Below are 20,843 nucleotides of genomic sequence, written 5' to 3' on the forward strand. Positions count from 1 at the left end.
TGACACTTCGTGGTATTGTATTGCCTGCAGCGGTTGTAAAAGTAAGGCCACCAGAGGCCTTTCTTCGTTGATGTGCGCTAAGTGTGTCAACACTAACGTTGCTGGTGTAGAAAAGTATGAACTCTAACCTCACAACTTCATGTTTAATCATTTTAGAATTTGGTATTTGTGTTCTTTTCTTTGCAGGTACCTTGCGAAGATCTATGTCTACAACAATAATGAACAGGCTGTTTTCGTCTTACTTAGTGATGCAGGACATGAGTTGACAGGGAAGGGTGCTGCAGAATTGGTTGACAACTACTCTGAGGTAACTAGCCATCAACTTAAAACCTTCTCCCATTTCATTAAAACTCACTTTATTCCTCCTTGAAATTTTTTAGGCTAATCAAGAACTTGGTGCTGGTCATGAGATTACTGTCCCCAGGCTTTAATCCACACAATTGGAAAAACACATAATTTCAGGATCAAGGTGTCTGACTACAACATCACAGGCAAGATCCAAGTTATAACTGTTACTAAGATTGTCTCACCAGACGTTCTGCCATCTGTACCAACTCCACTTGAATGTTGAATCCCACTTGATGCAGGGGATGAAGTTGATGGGTGCCTTCTGCAAGTGTAGTTTGTGCATCTTCTAAGAGCTGTGGATCCATTGCTGATTAGTAAAATGAAGTTATATATTGTGTAATGTAGCTTTAGCAGAAAGAAATGGGAATATATTTGTATGTCGTAGCTAGCATAGGATTCAAGTGAGATAAGTAATTTTATTGTGTTTGATCATTTGTAGTAGCTTTTTTCTATGACGAGTAATTTTTTGTGCTCATCTTTTTTTTTTTGCTAGGAAAGATACTTTTCCCAACAACTTATATCAAGATATTGCTGTGTAGTAAGAAGTGACTTGCGAAGTTCTTTCTTAACTCTCGCAGACTCACTAAAGCTTTGTTTATAATTCATGTAGTCACATTGTTTTTCTTATTCTCAAAACAAATACGCCAGAGTCGGGAAATTGAAATATATCACTTTTGTTCATGATGAGTTCGGATGCGATCATACATGGCGTCGGGATTTCCATTTTGCTGAAGAGAAGTCTTTGTTTGGGATAATCACCTTGATTTAAAACTCATATCTGATTTTAAGTGATTATATGATATAACTTATCGTGGATGATTGATTGGTCTTTATCTCACTTTTAACTTTATTTATTTTTAAATCATCAAATTTACTGATCATGAGTAAGTTTTGGTCTTATAATTCAAAGTTAACATCAAACTTGACTGACTTTTGCCAATTGTTAGTTAGTTTTATTTATAAAGCTACATCAAAAAGAATAAACTATTTTTTTTTCTTATGTAATGAAAAATTATGTATAGTATCAAATAAATTAGATAATTATATGTAAAATTTATTACTATTTAGATACTAATTTTTAAAATTATTTATATATACATATATATATACATCTATAATTTTTTTTACCTTTGAATAATTTTATAAAATATAAGTTTTAAAATAACATAAATATCATTTATATATTAAATTAAATAATAGCTTCATAATTTATTTATGTTTACTAATATAATTATTTTAGTTGATGTAAAATAATTATTTTCTATATATTACATACCTCACACATTTATTTTAAGATATCTACCACTAAAATCTTGCAGCTATAATCTTTGTGGGAAAAAAAATATATAAAAAAATTTAGAGTTACATCCAAATTATTGACATCATAAATTTTACATCTAAACTTTTACAGTTACAATCCAACCAATCATAACCTAAATTCTCAGGTAATTAACCAAATCTAAATAAATACAAAATAAAAACAACAATTTCTTGACAGAGTTCTACTTCAATAAGCGTACATATTTTCACATACAATAATTTAAATTTTTTAAAAATATAACAAAATGCTCAATTGTTGGGTTTAAATTAATTTGAACGCTTTTTAAATTTTACATATTAATCTCATACTAAAAACTACTTTTAGTGTTACACACTGCCGACATTGTTTCTTCTGATTTTTTTATTTTATGTTCATACTTCTCTATGTAAAATCACAAATTTCTGAAATAAATATCTATTATTTTTTTTCACTTTTTTGATATATTCAAAAATCATAACACTAATTCGCTTTTTTTCTTGCAAATATTAAACTCATGAAAGATGTGTTGTAAATAGGTCTAAAATTTGCTGTAAATATGGTTTAAGGTCAAAAAGAACATCAACAAAACATTAATTGAAGGATAACTAGGTCTCTACCTATTTTCCATGCTCAAACTTTGTAAATTAGTACTCTTTAGGATAAACTTATCAAATGATAGCATATATTTATATAAAACTTAAAAGAAAATTATATAACCAAATAATCCGCGCGTAGCGCGGATAGGGATCTAGTTAATGTAAAGTGAGAGTAAAACGACGAGAAATTATTTAAATGGCATTTTCCTTGATGTTTCTATACTCTTTCTTTTCATTGGCTGAAAATATTGGATCATTCTGAACGGAAAAGTTTACTCGAGAGCCATGAGTTGGTAGATAGGGACAACGAGCGTAGATGCTTGTGAGTTGTGACAAATAAACAAAGCTGGTTAGTGAATAGAAGTTATTTGTTTATATTTAGGGATTACATAAAGGTCCTTACAAGCCTAAAAAGAGTCGTCATCTTCTTATTAGTTATACAATTCCATCTTCTTAGAAGTTATATTCAATTCAAATTCAGTTTTTCATCTATTACTAAGTGACATGGCCTTAGTATACTAACTCCTACCTGGTCAAGTTTTCACGATTATGGGTCCATTAGAACATCTATAACTAGACTACTGATCATTTCTAACGACAAAAATAAACGTAGACTATAAATATATACCAATCAAGATTTAGTATTTTTATGTATTAATTAAAAACTGAGAGCATCTATAATTTTGACAGTTATAACAGTCAGGTTTTTATGATATACACACCAGGATTGATGTACAAAGACTGAAACAAAGATATATCACAAAGATATGATAACTAAAATATATGACTGTTATATGAAAAACATACAATACTCCATGTATATTCAAACCCAACTCACCTCTTACCGTTTATAATTAATGAAAAGAGGGAAAATTTTATCTTTTTGTATTTTGATGTTTTAAGTTTCAACATCTCAGCGAGTTAAGTCATGTGCCAGACATGACTGTGACTAAATAGTACATGTAAATTGTAACGAAGTAAGACTATAGAAAATGACGATTGACTTGGCCATGATGTGTTTCTTGAGGAAGAGAATGAAAAAAGAAGAAGCTAAAAAGATACCATATAGTGTTTGTCTTACTTGGAAGATAAATGGCATCAAATCAAGAAAAACAAAAGGAGTAAAACTGTTTTTATGTGTGAAGGTCCAAGGGACCAACATTCTCATGTCTGGAGCCTCTCCATTTCCCAATACTATCTTTGCATTTATTTTGCATCTAAAATAGACCTAATATCATTTGCCTCGTCTAAATTCATATAAGAACAAAATTAGCTAGGACCATTTTTCTAGCTTTTTGGATCTCTTGACCAAATTGTAACCATTTGTTACTGATATTTTCCTACATGAGATAACATTATACTTAAACACTTATTTATAGCACTATAATTTTTGTAAACGTCATTTGATTAGTAAACTGTTTGAAAGACATACAATAAATTAAAGATGGGAGAGTATTGAAAAATTTTCACTCTATTCAAGCTCGAAGATCTTCTTTGCTAGCTTGCCAGCACGGTTTTCTTTTCATTATATATTATAGTTGGACCACTATAATTTATGAACAGTAGTTATATCTCTGATATCAGTGAAATGTATAAACTAGATAGATGGAGACGGAGTGACCATTTTTCCAATACGCATGTTTAGACTATTTCGAAACCCATTCAATACATGATTATAACTAGTCTGCAATGATTTTGATGAATCATTTTAATGATTGTGAAAGTTTTTGACTAAAAATGGTCCGAGAAAACGCAAAGCACATCTCAGTTTGATTGGTTCAAGTGGGAGCCCCGGCATGGGATGGCCACGTCCATGTGGTATTCGTGGTCCATGTCTAGATCAACGTGTATGTTCTGCAACGTATCTTGACCACTTAAGCTTGCCAGCCTGTTTCATCACCACCAAACCTCAAAATCACTCTCTTTTAATGTTTGACATAAGAAAAGTTGCATGGGGTAAAAAAATGTTGAAAGATTGAATCGGTTTTAATAGGCCAGTGCTACAATATGGGCCTTATAAGGTTCTTAATGGACTAAACTGTTTAGTCAGAAACTACAAACATTATTGATCTCGTAATATTTAACCCATAACAATCCAATCTTGTGGGACACGGAAACATAGAGATTACACCAACAAGCACAAGAATCTGTTTCAGCTTCTCCCACAATTCAATCTGAAACAAGATCAGAGAGTAAATGTCTATTGATTCCGACAAGAAAGAGAGAAAAAGACACAGTTCAGTTCTGTCTATTGGCAATGTAACTAGCCAAAGCCAACAAAGGAGCCACCTTGTCGGAACCAAACCCTAAAAGCTGATCACGAGCATCTCTACTCAACTTCTCAGCGAACTCTCTCGATTTCTCCAACCCCATAATCTTCGGATACGTCAACTTATCAGCAACCAAATCTTTCCCAGCAGTTTTACCTAATTCTTGAGACGATTTCGTGACGTCCAAGATATCATCAACCACTTGAAACAACAAACCTATACACCTCGCGTACTGCCTCAGCCTCTCGATCTCATCGTCACTCCCTCCACCAACGATCCCTCCGAGCACCGCAGAGGCTTCAAGCAACGCCGCCGTTTTGCGCAAATGTATAAACTCCAAATGCTCCAAACCGACGTCGTTCGAGTCTAACCCTTCGCTGCTTATATCAGCCACTTGTCCAGCCGCGACGCCCTCGACGCCGACGGGTCTAGCCAACTCTCCCACGGCTCGAACCAGCCTCACCGGAGAGACCTCGGGACTCGTGGCCGTCACTAGATGCTCGAATGCAAAGGGAAGAAGCGCGTCTCCGGCCAAAACGGCGACGTTTTCGCCGAAGACTCTGTGGTTAGTGGGTTTCCCGCGGCGGAGATCGTCGTTGTCGATGCACGGGAGGTCGTCGTGGATCAACGACATGGTGTGGAGCATTTCGACGGCGCAAGCTGCCGGCATAGCGACGGAGGGTTCGCCTCCGACGAGCTCGCAAGCGGCGAGGCAGAGAACGGGTCTGATGCGTTTGCCTCCGGCGAGGAGGGAGTAGCGCATGGCTTCGTGGATCTTGAGCGGTTCTTGGAGAGGAACGGCCAGGTCCAAGGCTTTGTTGACGGACTCGGCTTTACGGACAATGTAAGACGTGAAGTCGAAGGATGAAGATTTGTAAATGCGGATGTGGGAAGATGATGATGATGAAACGGTGCGTTTTGGGTTGATGACGATAGGTTTAGAATTTATGAAGGAAGAAGATCTTGGTGTTTTGAATGGAGTAAGGATAGAAGGAGAAGGATGACGGTGAAGATTGTGGTGAACACATGAACTGATAATTGTTACTGAAGCCATTTCTAATCTGTGATTTGGGGATTGATGAAGATGATCTTTTATAGAAGAGTGGGGAGGTTTGACTCAAAATCAACTGAGACTTGGGATGACCATTACTAGAGTGTAGAGCATTATAAAGGGTTAGTGATGGAGATGACGATGTATGTTTTATTATTAAACAGCACCTGCTTCTTCACTTCCATTGTCTGATTCATTTGAAAAATATACTATTGTCACGTTTATTTTTCCTTTCAAAATATTTATTTTATTGTTTTTCCAAGGTATATAAAATGTTATGAAAAGGACATTCGGTATTTAATATAGATCTCTTATCCATAAAAAAATTATAATATAAAATTTCTCAAAGTTTAATTTTTTTTTTGATATCAAAGTTCTCAAAAATAATTCTGATTAAATACTAATATAATCAGTTAGAAATTCATGCTAAGGTTTTTTTAATAAGAATAACTTTATAATTAAGCTTGTGAATAATAAGGATAACAGACTGATTATATCCACTACCTGGAGTCGAATTTTATTCAGTGTTTTTTTCATGTGATATATTTAGCACATGACAGAGTTTTGATTATTACTTTAAAATTCGAATACATAGTACTATCTCTAAAATGATTGAACCAAAATATTAAAACCAACAAGGCGACATATACCAAGGTTTGTGATTTAACATTGTTTTTAGTCTTCCAGTATTATTTTTAATATCACCTGAAGAAACGTTTTGGGGGAGTGCATGAGAGAAGATTCCATTTTAATTGGTTTACTATTAGGCACAAAACGTGCATACACGTCAAACCCCCTTCGGACAATTATGAGTTATGACATGTGTTTACGCTTTGTAAAATCATTATTAAAGACATAAGAACATGCAAGAGTAACAAACTTACTAAATGGGCCTAATGGGCATAATGCTCTTAATGGGCCGAGTTGTGTAAAGATTTCGTTTTAACTCAGCGTCGAGTAAAAGCTAAACGATCGCGTCATTACTTCGTCGTTTAGCTTCCGGGGACGAGAATCGGCGAGAGCTTTGATTCAGTCGTTAATCTGTTCCGATCTCGTGTTCTGTAACGAAATTACCATCTTGTAAGCTTCTTCATTCATTCATTATTATGTATGAAGTTTTAGTTTTTTTTTTTGTATTTCCTTTTTCGACTCATTATGTGACTTGTGTAGGAAAGTTTCGATCTTTGAGCTTTCTAACTAAGATTAAAGCCCTTCCCTTTCGATCTGTTGTCTGAAAATTCTGATAGCTTTGAAAATCTCAGTCCTACTGCTTTAATCATAGCTTGTGATTTGTGACAGCTGTTGTGTGAGTTTATTAAAAGAGAGGTCAGAAGCAGAAGCAATGATTGGGTTGTTTAAAGTAAAGGAAAAGCAAAGAGAACAAGCTCAGAATGCTAGCAGAGGAGGTGGAGCTTCTGTTAAGAAGCAATCTGCTGGTGAACTTCGTCTTCACAAAGGTATAATTCCCTTTTATATCTTATGGTCTCTCTCTTCTTCAAATTTTGATTTTATTCAGATCTTTGATTGGTGTAGATATATCAGAGTTGAACCTTCCGAGCTCGTGTACGATAACTTTCCCTAATGGCAAAGATGATTTGATGAACTTTGAAGTCTCCATTAAACCTGATGATGGTTACTACCAGTTAAGTAGAGCCTTCTTCCCTGTTCATATAACTCATGCTCACAATTCAAAAGGGTTTCAAAAATTCATTTCTTTCTTTCTTGTGAATGATACAGTAATGGTACATTTGTTTTCACGTTCCAAGTGTCTCCTGTGTATCCACATGAAGCTCCTAAAGTTAAATGCAAAACCAAGGTAGGCTACCTTATTGTTTCTATCTTCTACTTGGAATATGTCACTTGTTTATATGTTTGTTTGCTTTGTGTAGGTTTATCATCCCAATATTGATTTGGAAGGAAACGTCTGCCTCAACATCTTGCGTGAAGACTGGAAACCAGTTCTTAACATCAACACTGTTATCTATGGACTCTTCCATCTTTTCACTGTAAGGCTCCTCATACATCAGGCTTAGTGTTGTTTGTGTTATTATCTGATTCTCTTAAAACTTGAATGTTATGTTTTATCACAGGAACCAAACTCTGAAGATCCACTGAACCATGATGCAGCACAAGTTTTAAGGGATAACCCTAAGCTGTTTGAGACCAATGTCCGTAGGGCCATGACTGGTGGGTATGTTGGTCAGACCTTTTTCCCGCGCTGTATCTAACAAAAGCTCTGGTTCGTCTTCTTCTTCAAGCAAAAAAAGAGAGAAGAACCAAAACCCTTTTATCCGCCATTGTATTTCTCGAAGAAACCCTTGTTTATTGCAAGACTACGTTCTACTTTCCCTTAGCTCGTGTGAGTTCGACAAAGGAGACTGAAAAGGAACTGAGAACTTAAAAATGTGGATTGTGTAACATGCTTGATCTTTGTCTTTTATTTATGGTTCTCCTCGAAATTCAGTTTTATATTTCGTCGGTTCCAGTTTATAAGTCCAGCTCTGGTAGTATACATAGTGTTAAGGGTCTCCAACATGTCTTGTGTATTGAAAGAATCAGAATATCAAGCAATCACATGCCATTTCAGCTTCTTCACAACACAAACAACAGAGCCTAAACCGAACAGCCATCATCGACAAAAGTCATGCACATCATTACTGTTGGCAATGTGATTGTTAAGAGAGAAGAAATAGTTGGAGTGGTGAAGAGAGTGATGGATGAAGAAGAGATGAGGAAGAAAGAAAAGGAACTGAAGAATAAGACAGTAGATGAAGCTCGTAAGCTACAAACTTCAAGAAATATATAAACACGGTTCAAGACTTGAGAATCTTGTAGAAACAAAGACATGTGTTCAACAAACATTAAACTTTTATTTTGTGGATGTCTGAATGGAAACTAAAGAAGAAGAAACTGTGTAATGACTTACAAATATGTCTGGTTCAACAGTGAAAGCACAGAAGAAGCCATTGCTAAACATCTAGTAAGAGAGATCCGGGAGGGCTTCAAGCCAATACAGTTACAGGCTCGGTAGCGTTCTTGAGCCATTCCATTTCGGTCCGGTTCATGAACGGAGCTAGGATGTCCTTGCATTTCAGATGGTACGTGTTTAACCAATCGATCTCTTCTCGTGTCAACTGCTTTAGATCGATAAGTTTCACTTGATACGGTGCCTAGAGAGATAAAAGAGTTACTCAGACAAGCGCATAGATATAAAAACCAAGAACAGTTAAGCAACAGTGAGCAAGCAAGCAAGTACCCAAGTGATATGCTCGAACTGCAAGTAGCCCTTGTCACCAAAATTGAACTCAGTTTCAGCATTATTGACAACAAGAACATTCTCTAGCCTAATACCAAAGTTCCCATCTTCATAGTAACCAGGTTCTGCAAAAGAAAAAAGAAAACAAAATCACAGTCCTTAGCACACAAAGGTTAAAAGATGAAAATTCAATATGAATCTTCTGTTGCAGACATACCATCTGTTACAGTCATGGTAGCTTGAAGGGGTACATTTCTAGCACTAGGTCTGAAACTAACTTGGTGAGGTCCTGCACACATCCCAAAACCTGTTAATATTACATACAAGAAAGATATAATAATAAAACAGAGGTTTCTTCAAATCACTTTACCTTCATGAACGAAAAGGTAAGAGCCAACTCCATGACCAGTACCATGTCGATAATCCAAACCATACTTCCACAAAGGAGCTCTCGCAAGAATATCAAGTGTATAACCGTTTGTTCCTTTAGGAAACCTAGCATTCCCAAGTGCAACATGACCCTTGAGCACCTAAAGATGCATCCCAATTAAAACATACATATTAGAAGTCAAAAAGAAACGTTATCTTCTTCTTCAGAAAGTTATCATCGTTTACCGCGGTATAACAGTCCTTTTCATGAGCTGAAGGTTTCCCAAAGTGAACCGTTCTTGTTATATCAGTAGTTCCATCGAGATACTTCACTCAAAACAAAATGTGTTTGTTAGAAAGCATATAATAGGAAGGTTATAGTATATAACTCAATCATGTGAAGATATTAAAACCTGTGCTCCTGAATCACATAAGTAGATTTTGTCAGGGTCCATCTCAGCACAAGCTTCAGGCTCTGGTGAGTAGTGAATGATGGCAGCGTTTGAACCAACAGATGATATAGTAGGAAAGCTTAACCCTCTAAAATGCTGCAACCACATGAACATAAACATTATATATTAAGATGCTTTCACAGTGAAAGATGTAAAACGTTACCTCTTTGGCAGCTCGGAGACTTTCCAGCTTATCACTCACAGTCACTTCAGTAAGCTTAGAGTTCTCACTAGTTGGTTTCTTTTTGTTTGCCTCTGCTTCTATAAAGTATCCAGATGCTCCATAAAGCTCCTGCATCTGGAGTTTCACAAAGACAAGTGTTACATGAAACAATTTCTATACACTATTGGTAAAGATTATATATTCAGTTACCTGTTGATCGAGCCAAACAAGGAACTGGACAACAGCTGCACCATCACGAACATGTGCTTTCTTGAGTCCTTCGAGCTCAACAGGGTTCTAACATACAAAAGAGAACAACCAAATACTATAAAGTAAAGAAGCTAAGACAAGTAACTTTTTGGTAAAAGAGTATTCATTAGTTATTATTATTACCTTTAAGGCTTTTGGGAGTGAGAGAGGAGATGGTTGCAAGAGGACCTTATCAGCATCCAACTTGGAATAAAGCGCATAGCAGCAAGAAGCAGGGTCCACCCACAACCGATCAGTCTTCTCAGAATCAATCTCCATGTCCTTAGTAGCCTCGCCTTTAGATGAGAACGATGAAAAGAGTCGATCAGAAGCGAGCAACGCCACATCTGAGATCACATCTGTGTACTCCTTGACTTCTACGCCAAGCCCTTTGAAATACTCACTCGCCTCATCAGATAACTTCTTCTTGTCCACGTAGAGGAACGCAGAGTCGGTTGTAAGGATTGCAAAGGCGTGAACAACGGGACAGTACGCAACGTCCGTTCCACGGATGTTGTAAAGCCAAGCAACCTCGTCAAGAGCAGCGATGACTAAACCACGCGCACTCTCTTGCTTAAGCTTTGCTCTCAAATCTTTCAACTTCTCGGAGACGGAGCGGCCAGCAAACTCCAAGGGATGGACAAGAACAGGGTTCATCTCGGGAGGTGGACGGCTCTTCCAGACTTCGTCCACAAGATCGGTTGTTGTCGGGATAAGGTTTTGGCTCTTCTTAGCAAAGGCTTTTCCCCATCTGTTAGCTGTGTCTACGGAGACACACCATGGATCAACGCCTATGTTTGCTTCTTCAGAAAGATTCTAACAAAGAATTGACAACAATCAAAATCAAAAGAAACATGTCAAAGTAAGTGGTCATGGTGTGAGTGGACTCACATCAGACATCCAAACTTCAACAAGAGGATCTTCACCCATACGCATGAGTGTCCACTCGTCACTAAGCTGTTGGATCGCTTGCAAGAAGTAGCGTCCATCAGTCCAAAGCCTTGCTTCGTTCTTCGTGATCAGCGCCAAACCTATCAAAAACCCAAAACAGAGAGAGAGACAGAGAGATCAGTAAAAAGGATAAGTCTTTCCGAATTAAAGATCCAATTCAACGATTAATACAGAACAAGACACACAAACCTGCACTTCCAGTAAATCCAGACACGAACTCACGGCGTTTGTCTCGAGCAGAAACATACTCGCTCTATTATAATCGAAACACAAAAAACTATAAAAATCGAAACTTTATATTGATTCAAAGATCGGATCATGAATCGAGGAAGAGGAACCTGGTGATAGTCTTCGGAAGGGACGACGAGAGCGTCGAGAGGAGGAGAGTGAGAGGCCATTAGTGACCTTAGGGAAGAGAGAATCTCAGACATGTTCGGTGTTTTTGGTTTCTGTTTCAGATAAAATTTTGCGTTATTTTGAGTCTTGTGTCGATGTCCAACACACAGAGAGAGAGAGAGAGAGAGAGAGAGGGGGGGAGATGATAATAAAGTACAGATAGAGTTCACTCACGTCTTCCTAGGAATCCTAATAGCTGACGCAACTACAATATGTTTTCTATAATTTTTTTGCTTAACAATTGTATAGTTTATCCTACATTTTTTTGTACTTCATAGCAATTTAAATTCAGTAAAATATAACATCTTTTTGATAATTACCAGAAAACTACAACAAAAGAACACGCAATAAAATTCAAAAATGCATTTTACAGTAATTTACATTTTGTGGAGAGTAGTTTTTTTTTTTGACAACTTTGTGGAGAGTAGTTAAGAGACAGATAAAAATAACTAAAATATAATAATAAGGTTGTGCTTAGTCTTTCTTGAGTATTGCAGCCATGTAGGTTTCTCCGATGTTCAGCAAGATCCAGTTCTGTCTCTGTTGCTTCTCTTAGCCATGACCAGCGAACACACGGGCTCCATAAGGTGAGCCTCCACGGATAGAGTCCATCTTAAACATTAGTCAGGTCTAAACGACGTCATATAGCTTACCATTAATATGAGTTGGGCTAAGTTTGTTGGTTTGTACTACGAGTCTATGCCTAGTTTTTCGGGCTTTATAGTTATTGGCCTGTTTAGGATATCTAATAGAAGCCTTTTGAATATTAGGTTAATTAAGATTGGGCTTATCATTGTCAACAGTTGTTTTAAAAATGAGAAATCTATCAAACAATTTACAAATTTTTAATGTATAATCATTATTGTTGCTAGCTTGAAATAGTTGTGAAAACTAACTCTCATGTCTCAGTCTCAGTCTCACTAATGTTTTATTTTTCGCAAAGTTTTACATGTTAGTCTCGATTAGAATATAGTTTTATCATTGTCTCATTCATGAAAAAGATATGTTTTCATGTCCCGCGTTTGCAAGTCATTTGTGTCTTGGATTTGCTACATCCATTTTGTTCAATACATATCAGTATGCGTTTTGAACTTTTGATAGATTGAGACGTTTTCTTGTTTCATAGAATCCCCCATTTACTTTTGGACTTTCAAATGGATAAGCATCGTTATGCATGCGTGTATAAGGTGCATGTTCGTCCATATATACACAACTATTAATTATTTATTATAGTATTTGAAATTGTGACTGCTATGACTGATTGATTTATTAGTGGCTAATCTATGGGTGTCTTTTGACGTGTTTGAAGGCGTACTGTTAAACTAACGTAGTCAAAAAGAACCTATACTATCCTACCAACAATCTTGAAATAAAGTTGCACGAAAATTATCAGTCATAGTGTTACAGTGTTAAAATTCAATTGCTTATTATTAGGAGAATAGTTAATAGACCTAAAAAGTCAAGTTTCAGCTATTGGTTAGAAGTAATAATTGAATTTGTAAACACGAACTAGTAGAAGACATGTATTTCGATATGTTGGATTAATACATTTTGGGTATTTAACTTTTTATTGGAGTTATTAAGAGCTAAAGTAGATCTTACCTGATTGGTTATTATCATTAATTATTTTCTAGCAGCCAATCCAAACGTAGTAGTGTTTTGATTATAAGATTTATTAATTTATGTTGTGCCATGTATAAAGTTGGACCACCATGAAAATCTGCTTCATGTTGTGCCATGTATAAAGTTGGACCACCATGAAAATCATATAAGATCGTGTTTAAAGCTGCAAGAGCGGATGTAGAAGGAATAATGTAAATTTATTAAGTTTTGATTATGAGATTTTTCAGTAAAACAATACACCCCCGCGAATCTATTGGACCAAACCCATGAGAGCAATCTAGAAAAGCCTCCTCTTTTAGCTGTCATTAGGGACGCCTGTGGAGTTGATAGACATGCCACGTTTAAGAAGTCTATTTATGGAATTTATAATCTTAAATTAAGGAGCTAATTACAAGATTTGTTTAATTCTTAACCATGTGCTTAAAGCTTGGCTGACTATATTTATATTGTTTAATTGTATATTTATGGAAAGTATATTACGTGATGGTCTTTTGGACCGTCCACGTTGTGCACTGGCATTGAATGTTTGATCATAAAGATTGGTGATTAGTGTCTTAATCGAGTAATTGAAAATATTTTAAAGAGAACCAATGATCTAGGCTAGCTGTTGAGAATTTTTCATGTTTATTCTTCACCGCAGAAGGATCCACGAAGTTCTATTGGATTTAAAACCAACGAAATGCAACCATCAACTACTTCTTCAAGTATACTGTGATCTGTGAACAGTAGAGAGCGCTACTATCATTAAATTAATATATTTAGAAATTGAAATTAAGAGAAAATATCATTTCTCTAATCAAGACTTGATTCCAGCTGTAGATTAGTGAACTCGAGAGAAAAAGAGTAACGAGAGATCGAGAGGTTGAAGAAGAAGTTTGTTATTCACATTCAACTTAAGTCAAAAGAGTTTGTTACAATATCTATATATAGATAACCAGTTAATGGTTTACTTAACCAGAACCGGAATAAACCAAAATAACCCAATCTTAGTATCATAATATCTCTTGGTCGGAATTTTTTTAGTAAATAAAAAACTATAATCCTAATAAACACATATAGATGATATATGTGTAAATCAGTAAATGTATGCTTATAAGTTTTTAGTTTGATGACTAGTTATATGAATATCACCAATAATTTACAAAAAGGTTCTTTTATGGAAAATGTTAGACACATGTGTCGTCCAAAAATGTTATTTGCTATATTCTTTGATCTTTTACCACTAGTGGTTAACAGAGCATAATATATTTCTTTATAGTTATGTGTTCATGGTTCATAGATGTGCATGTATTTGTTTAGTGTTGACCGAAAAAGAAAAACGTTTTGCATGCGTCTGAATTAGCATTGTACCTTTCTAATTGTGAAATCATGAAAACATTATTTACTGGCAAAACGTGGATAAGGTCAAGTCTTTTGAACTTAATAGTGCTTATTATTATTTGAAGCAACGCAAATCAAAGACTTATATTTGAGCTTGTTCAATCTTTCTATTTGCTAATACAAGTTTCTTAACTGTATGCCTAACTATAGTACGTAACTTTTTTGACTAAAGATCGAGTTTCACATAGGAGCCTAGGTGGTAACTTCACAAGACACAAACGAGCTCTTAACTAGATTGTTATCTTTGCAGAATCTTAAGCGAATATGTTATGTTGCTGACAAAAGATAAATTAGATTGTGGTTTAGCAGAGCGCGTTCTACATATATATGAGCCTCTTCAAAACAAGAAACCCCACATTAAAAAAAAGAAGCCCCACATTAGGTAAATGACACTTCAAAACAAAACTTGGTTACACCCTTATAAATTATAGGTCTTTCTCTTCCCCAACACAACTTCACACAGCTCACAAAAAGTGAGACAACAAACACAAAGAGAAAGAGAGAGATCCAAGAACATGAACCACAAGGTGGATGATCAAAACATGGGTTTTATCTCTCAACTGTACCCTGATGTCTACACTCAGATAGTACCACAAGGTTTGTCTGAAATTTCTAAGCCTTTTTCTTAAAAAAAAACTGAAAGAACCCAGATTTAATCGATTTTTATGCTTTGCGGGAGTGAGACAAGGTACGCTACCAGCTTTCCATCTTACTACACCTCATGAAACAAACTATAGCGACATCTTTTGCTTATAGTTCCGAAGCTCGCCCGCTTTTCTTATAAATTACAAGTGGAGTTTTTGGTTAGTTTATTTATAAATTCCAAATTTTATATGGAAAGAAATTATACAAATTCAAGTGGGGTTATACACCTATTTGAGTCTTCCCCAAAAAAAAAATTCTCGACCAACACGCGTACACCTAAAGTATTAAATATAATCTACTTGCATCTAAACACACATCAAGAAGCTAAAAAATAAAGAAAAAAATCCAAAATTTAATTTAACATGTTTCTGCTTGCCGATTACTACTTTTTTAATAATTTTTGCTCGGTAGGAGAAGTGAAGCCACCCAAGCGAAGGAGGAAGAAGAGGAAAGTAGCGGTGGCCGCAGGAGATGGAAGTAACTGCATGCTTAGGAAGAGAAAGCTTACTGATGAGCAAGTGAAAATGTTGGAGATGAGGTTTGGTGATGAGCACAAGCTTGAGTCCGAAAGAAAAGATAAAATTGCGGCGGAGCTAGGGCTTGACCCTCGTCAAGTTGCCGTTTGGTTTCAAAACCGTCGTACGCGGTGGAAGAACAAAAGGCTCGAGGACGAGTACAACAAACTCAAAAACGCACATGACAACGTGATTCTCGACAAGTGCCGACTTGAGTCAGAGGTATTATATTTATTTTATCTCATCTTCTCTTTTTGTTTAATTACTCTCTTGATCGTAAATTAGAATACGGGTGTATAATGGTTTTAAGGCTTCATCATGCTCGATTTGATGCACGATTTGAATAATAACACTAATGCATGATAATATAAACAAATAATTTCATTTAGCAAAAAAAAAAAACAAATAATTTCATTTCAATTTTATATATAACTAGTTACTAAATATTTTAGGAAATTGATACTTTCAACTGCTTACAGCAATCTAAACAAATATTTTCATTCAATTATTTTGTTCCGTTTTAGTTTATACAATATTTTCAAAATAGCAATATAGTTTATACTTTTTTCGTTCTATGAAGATAGTTTTTTTGAAAAAAAATTGTTTCACAAAATAGACATTTTACATATATAAAGTTGCTTTAAAATATAGTGAATTATAGAAGAGAAAATAGTGATGCTCCATTAGTTGCTTAATATTTACATTTTCCCTCAGGTCCTTAAGCTCAAGGAACATCTCTATGATGCAGAGAGGGAGATCCAAAGATTGGCAGAAAGAGTAGAAGGATGCTCGAGCAACAGTCCAGTTTCTTCTTCGGTCTCCATCCAACACAACGAAACACCGTTTTTTGGAGACTATGAAGTCGAAGAAGACGGTGACGACTACGATCACATGGTTTATCCGGTGCCGGAAAACACCTACATTGATCATGGAGAGGAATGGATGAATTACCAGCTTAATATAATATTTTAGTTGTATCAGTTAGTGCCGTGAACTAGGAATATTATTGAGTAAATCAAAGACTGGCTGCTGAATTTCTAATATACAAATAAATATAACGCTGATATATTTCACGCTAGTGTAATTTGGCAAATATTGTATCTAAGCAACATTTTCTTATGTAGTTAATTTTGAGCCACTTTTTCTGGCATATATGAAATTCGAAGAAAAATATGTATTGTTAGTTAGTTAATTTTTAATTATAACAAGTAAAGTAGTAGACTAATTAACTTGGGTTTTCATTTCACCTTTCTACGGGTTGACCTATTCATATAAACTTATGTGTCATGTATAATTTTTTTTGTTACTAATTTGCAATGTATGTACACTTTACATAAAACCATATGTATATGTTTAATGAAAGTTAACATCTTGTTCGGTTAAAGTTTTGGAAATTTTTAGGAATAAACTTTTGTTGAATTAAAAAAGAAACTTTTGTTGAATTTGATAGTTCTATTGATGGGTATAAGATTCATATATAAAAGTGACTAAGACATACTGTAATTAGGACTCTGTTTTAATAGATTAGATTATATCATCTGGTAGCTAATAGTTGTCTTCAAATAAATGTTTTCATTAACCAACAAAAAAGCTATGGCTCAAATATGCGATGCAAGAATCAAATATTATTATTATTTTATTATTATATTCTTAATATAAAGTCTGGAAGATAAGAACTACATGACATGAACTAGAGCAAAATGGTTGTTATTCATAAAAGGAATATGAGTAAATCATTATGAGTCGAGTTTTATCTCGATAAATAAGAGCTTCCCAAATTTAACAAAGGGACTACAACAAAATATACTTCACTTTGGTAACCCATTATGAGTCGAGTTTTATAGTCACTTGACAAACTTACAAGTAAAGCCTAATATGGTAAGAAATTAGTCATTTACGATCCCTGTTGGTTCATGTGTTGTAGGTGTTATTCATAAAAGGGATAGTGATAACAAATTAACAACTACATATTTGAAAATGTATCCACTTTCTCTCTTTCTATATATACACTTTCTCTCTCGACCTCAAAAACCTCCGAATTTTTTTCAAGTGTATGTGTGGCCACCGAACTAGCACCGCCACCAAAGATCTCTTTTTCCTTACTTAATTCTTTTTTTTTTTTGCTTTAGTCTCCTTTGTCCCTCTCTCTCGCCGACATGTGAGTTACTCTGGAGGAAGAACACCCCCGACAAAGGACCATGGCTGGAGACGGGGATTTTAGTTTCAGCACTCTAGTGTAGCTGGGAGATCGTAAAGAAGGATGTAGTCTCGGGGTTGGGTTTTAGGGCTCTTAGAGGGTTCAAGTTTTCTCTTTTTGGTTTTTCTTGACGAATAGCTGCGAGTGGTTGGCTCAGTCCAGCTCCTCTCTCATATCTGGGGTTTAATTTTTTAGATCTGCTTTTCGGATCGTTGGAGATGTGGTTATGTGCTCCTCCTTGGAGTCTTGGAGGAGCTCGTCTTGTCTTTTATTTGGTGTCGTGAGTATGACGCAGATCTTTTTTTACGGTGGTGTGTTATTCAGCTTGTGGTTTTGTAGTGTGTGCTATAGCTTTATGATTGTCGCGTGGAGAGATCTCCACGAGGAATTACATCTCAGTCTAGTCATCTATGGCTGTCTCAAAGCAGCTCCGGCAATCTCTCACTCATTGGTTTTATTTGTACTGTTCTAGCTCTATTAATGTTTCTTTGAAGCTGCCTACTTGTTTTCAAGGGATATGCTCTAATTTGAATTTACAAGTTGTTCAAGTCACTGGAACAACAATCTAGTGTGGTAAGTGGTAAGGTATTCGCTTTCGACTTTCGAAAAGTGGAGGGGTGGATCGGGTTTTCTTCGTGTCCTGAGTTTGTCTTTGGTGTCTCTGATCGGTCAACTAGCACATCTCAATATCGATGTTGGTCTTTTGATCTAGCAACAATGTTGGTTCTTTACTTTCTTGCAGGCTTCAAAGCGTCTTCGGTTGTTTGATGCGTGTCATTTCTTAGTTCGGTCTGCCATATTACATGTTTCTATCAGCGGTGGTGGTTTGTTTATCGTCTGTTTGACCTGTATGAATCATGGAATTGTCCTCCCGTATCTCAAAAGATTACGATAATTTCAGTTAGGAGGAGAGTGAGATGCGTTAACTCCCTTACCAGATTAACCTCGTGAGTGATTAGAGAAAGATCCGGAATTACACTCACAACTTGTTTGTATAATCCTATGACTCAAAATTATCAATCTTTTGGTTATACCATTTTCGCTTAAATCCTAATTTGAATGTAATTGTAATTAATCCCTTTTTGGGAGATTAATGGGAAAAGTATGTATTCTAGAAGCAAAGTTTCTATGCATAATTTGAGGATCTTTGATAAAAATACTTTTAACAATCAATGCAATAGTAAATAGTTTTTGTTGGACATCCCTAACAAGATATTTGATTAAGTTGGTTTGGTTTTGGATGACGTTCTGATATATCTGATCTTGGGCATATACTAAATCATAAGTCAAATTATCGATCCGAGAAAACCTGGTCTCTAAATTTATAAAAAAAGAAAAAAAAATCTGGTCTCATAAAGTTATAAACCTCTGGACCCACGAAGAAATGTTTGGCCAATAAGCGAAGTGTAAAGTGAACGTAGTTTAGTCGATTACGGTTGGTTTTAAGTACTTGTAAGTTGTAACAATAACTTTCAACACATTCACTGCATCTAGTGTTTTGGTCTGAGTCCACATACGATGAAAATTAAAAAAATTCCCACCTTTTCTATTAGGTGATCAATCACATCAGTCACCTAGTTGCTAATGGTGATGCTCATGCATGCTCCATGAAATATTCTACTTAAGATAAACGATCTGTTTGGAGTGAATTTTGATATATGTATCATATCTTTCTGATCAGTCAACTTTTATATACAACTATCTATCGGCCATCGGATGAAATGATTACAGAGGCGAATCCAGGAAATTTACTCAGTGGGTGCACACTTAACAATAAAAGAAAATATGACTTGGGGGGGATTCGAGCACTGCCTAAGTTTTTACCATCTGATCTAACAGATTTGCATTGACTCGTATCAGAAAAGTTGAAACATAATTATTATTACGGGTGTACTTGCACCCATTGTGTGTAAGGTAGCTTCGCCCCTGATTCTGTATATCTTACTCAGAATGTTTTAGTCACGCATGCAGAGACTAGAAAATATTCGTAAATTTTGATATGATATGTTTTTCGTTTTGATTCAAATCGAAAAATCGGGATATCTATAACGTTACGAAGTAAACCAGATACTAATATACAATATCCGTGAAAATAAAGTAATTTACAAATACTAATATTCTTAGGAACGAATGTCTGATCTGATATGTTCTATATATATATACATATTTAAATATTTATATAAAAATTACAATACTATATTTTATATAAGTTTTACAGTAATTTTATTTACTAAATTTATGATATTGGTTATTAGAATTTTAAAAAGTAAATAAATTTTTTATTTTTTGTAATAAATATTATCTTTTATATTATTCTGTATTTTTTTAGCTTTTACTTATTTTTACGGATCAAATTGGATATCCGATCAAAATCTAAAATTTTCTGGATATCTAGAAAATCAAATATTCGAATGACAAGAGATCAAATTGAATAGAATAATTGATTGTTCGAACAAAACGAACTGAATCACGAGTACCTCCATTAGACCCCGATTCTTGCCCATCCCTAACACGCACACAACTCAAACTTCTATTTATCGTCTGGATATCCCATTAATATAAGCGTGAATCACATAGCAAAAACCAAAGCCGGCAGTAATGGAAACTCCAGAGACACACGCCCACATGAAGGAATCACAGCTCAGACAAAGGAAAAACTAACAAAACCAGATAAAGGGTTATAAGTTACAACAAGTTTTTGCAAAAAAAAAAAAAAGTTATAACAAGTTTATAACAAGTTCCTATAATCCATTTTTGTAAAGAAAAATGTTGTTATAATACTATACTACTTTTCTACCTGAAAACTAATAGATTCTCTATTTGGTTAGAATACAATTGCTGATAAAGCTAATATACAAAGTGATTTATCTTTGCTAGCACGTAACAAACGATTAAAATGAAACAATTTCCAATATGTTAGCGATTTATGAAACGGGGCCTTTGATCCAAATAAAATGAAACGAGGCCCAATTGGCCTATAAAGTCAGTGTTTACTCAAGTTGCTTGGTAAAAGAACTGACCTATAAAATCAGTGTTTACTTAAGTAGCTTGGTAAGAGCGCACCAGCGATCCCACTGAAAAC

The 20,843-nt window shown here is 35.2% G+C and overlaps 4 protein-coding genes and 1 long non-coding RNA gene across 6 annotated transcripts; 3 read left to right on the forward strand and 2 right to left on the reverse strand.

The window, feature by feature from the left end:
• Positions 1-823, forward strand: LOC130498410 (uncharacterized). 2 transcript variants are annotated; one of them, XR_008937306.1, is made up of 4 exons: positions 1-114; positions 247-307; positions 381-502; positions 588-823. It is a non-coding gene; the product is annotated as an uncharacterized LOC130498410 (long non-coding RNA). The 2 variants fall into 2 exon arrangements; XR_008937305.1 differs by having other exon boundaries at positions 7-307.
• Positions 824-4,472: 3,649 nt separating this feature from the next.
• LOC130498492 (geranylgeranyl pyrophosphate synthase, chloroplastic/chromoplastic-like) lies at positions 4,473-5,641 on the reverse strand. Its single transcript, XM_056991900.1, has one exon. It carries the CDS (start codon positions 5,566-5,568, stop codon positions 4,483-4,485), a length of 1,086 nt encoding a protein of 361 aa, XP_056847880.1. The 5' UTR covers positions 5,569-5,641; the 3' UTR covers positions 4,473-4,482.
• Positions 5,642-6,899: 1,258 nt separating this feature from the next.
• LOC130499222 (NEDD8-conjugating enzyme Ubc12-like) lies at positions 6,900-8,024 on the forward strand (the record flags this gene model as incomplete). Its single annotated transcript, XM_056993264.1, is given in 5 exon segments — positions 6,900-7,022; positions 7,099-7,207; positions 7,303-7,381; positions 7,455-7,571; positions 7,656-8,024. Coding segments are annotated over 5 exon segments (558 nt in total). The 3' UTR covers positions 7,794-8,024.
• A 324-nt stretch (positions 8,025-8,348) lies between these two features.
• LOC108818766 (aminopeptidase P1-like) lies at positions 8,349-11,565 on the reverse strand. Its single transcript, XM_018591702.2, has 12 exons — positions 11,344-11,565; positions 11,195-11,258; positions 10,946-11,085; positions 10,199-10,870; positions 10,016-10,102; positions 9,806-9,940; positions 9,604-9,738; positions 9,437-9,517; positions 9,192-9,351; positions 9,039-9,110; positions 8,822-8,946; positions 8,349-8,735 (listed from the first exon to the last, which is right to left on the reverse strand). The coding sequence occupies exons 1-12, from the start codon at positions 11,434-11,436 to the stop codon at positions 8,568-8,570; spliced, it is 1,932 nt and encodes a 643-aa protein (XP_018447204.1). The 5' UTR covers positions 11,437-11,565; the 3' UTR covers positions 8,349-8,567.
• A 3,325-nt stretch (positions 11,566-14,890) lies between these two features.
• On the forward strand, positions 14,891-16,692 carry LOC130498530 (homeobox-leucine zipper protein ATHB-40-like). Its single transcript, XM_056991974.1, has 2 exons — positions 14,891-15,786; positions 16,279-16,692. The coding sequence occupies exons 1-2, from the start codon at positions 15,412-15,414 to the stop codon at positions 16,534-16,536; spliced, it is 633 nt and encodes a 210-aa protein (XP_056847954.1). The 5' UTR covers positions 14,891-15,411; the 3' UTR covers positions 16,537-16,692.
• The last annotated feature ends 4,151 nt before the right edge of the window (positions 16,693-20,843 follow it).

Source organism: Raphanus sativus, chromosome 8 (assembly GCF_000801105.2).
Source record: "Raphanus sativus cultivar WK10039 chromosome 8, ASM80110v3, whole genome shotgun sequence".
NCBI lineage: Eukaryota > Viridiplantae > Streptophyta > Magnoliopsida > Brassicales > Brassicaceae > Raphanus > Raphanus sativus.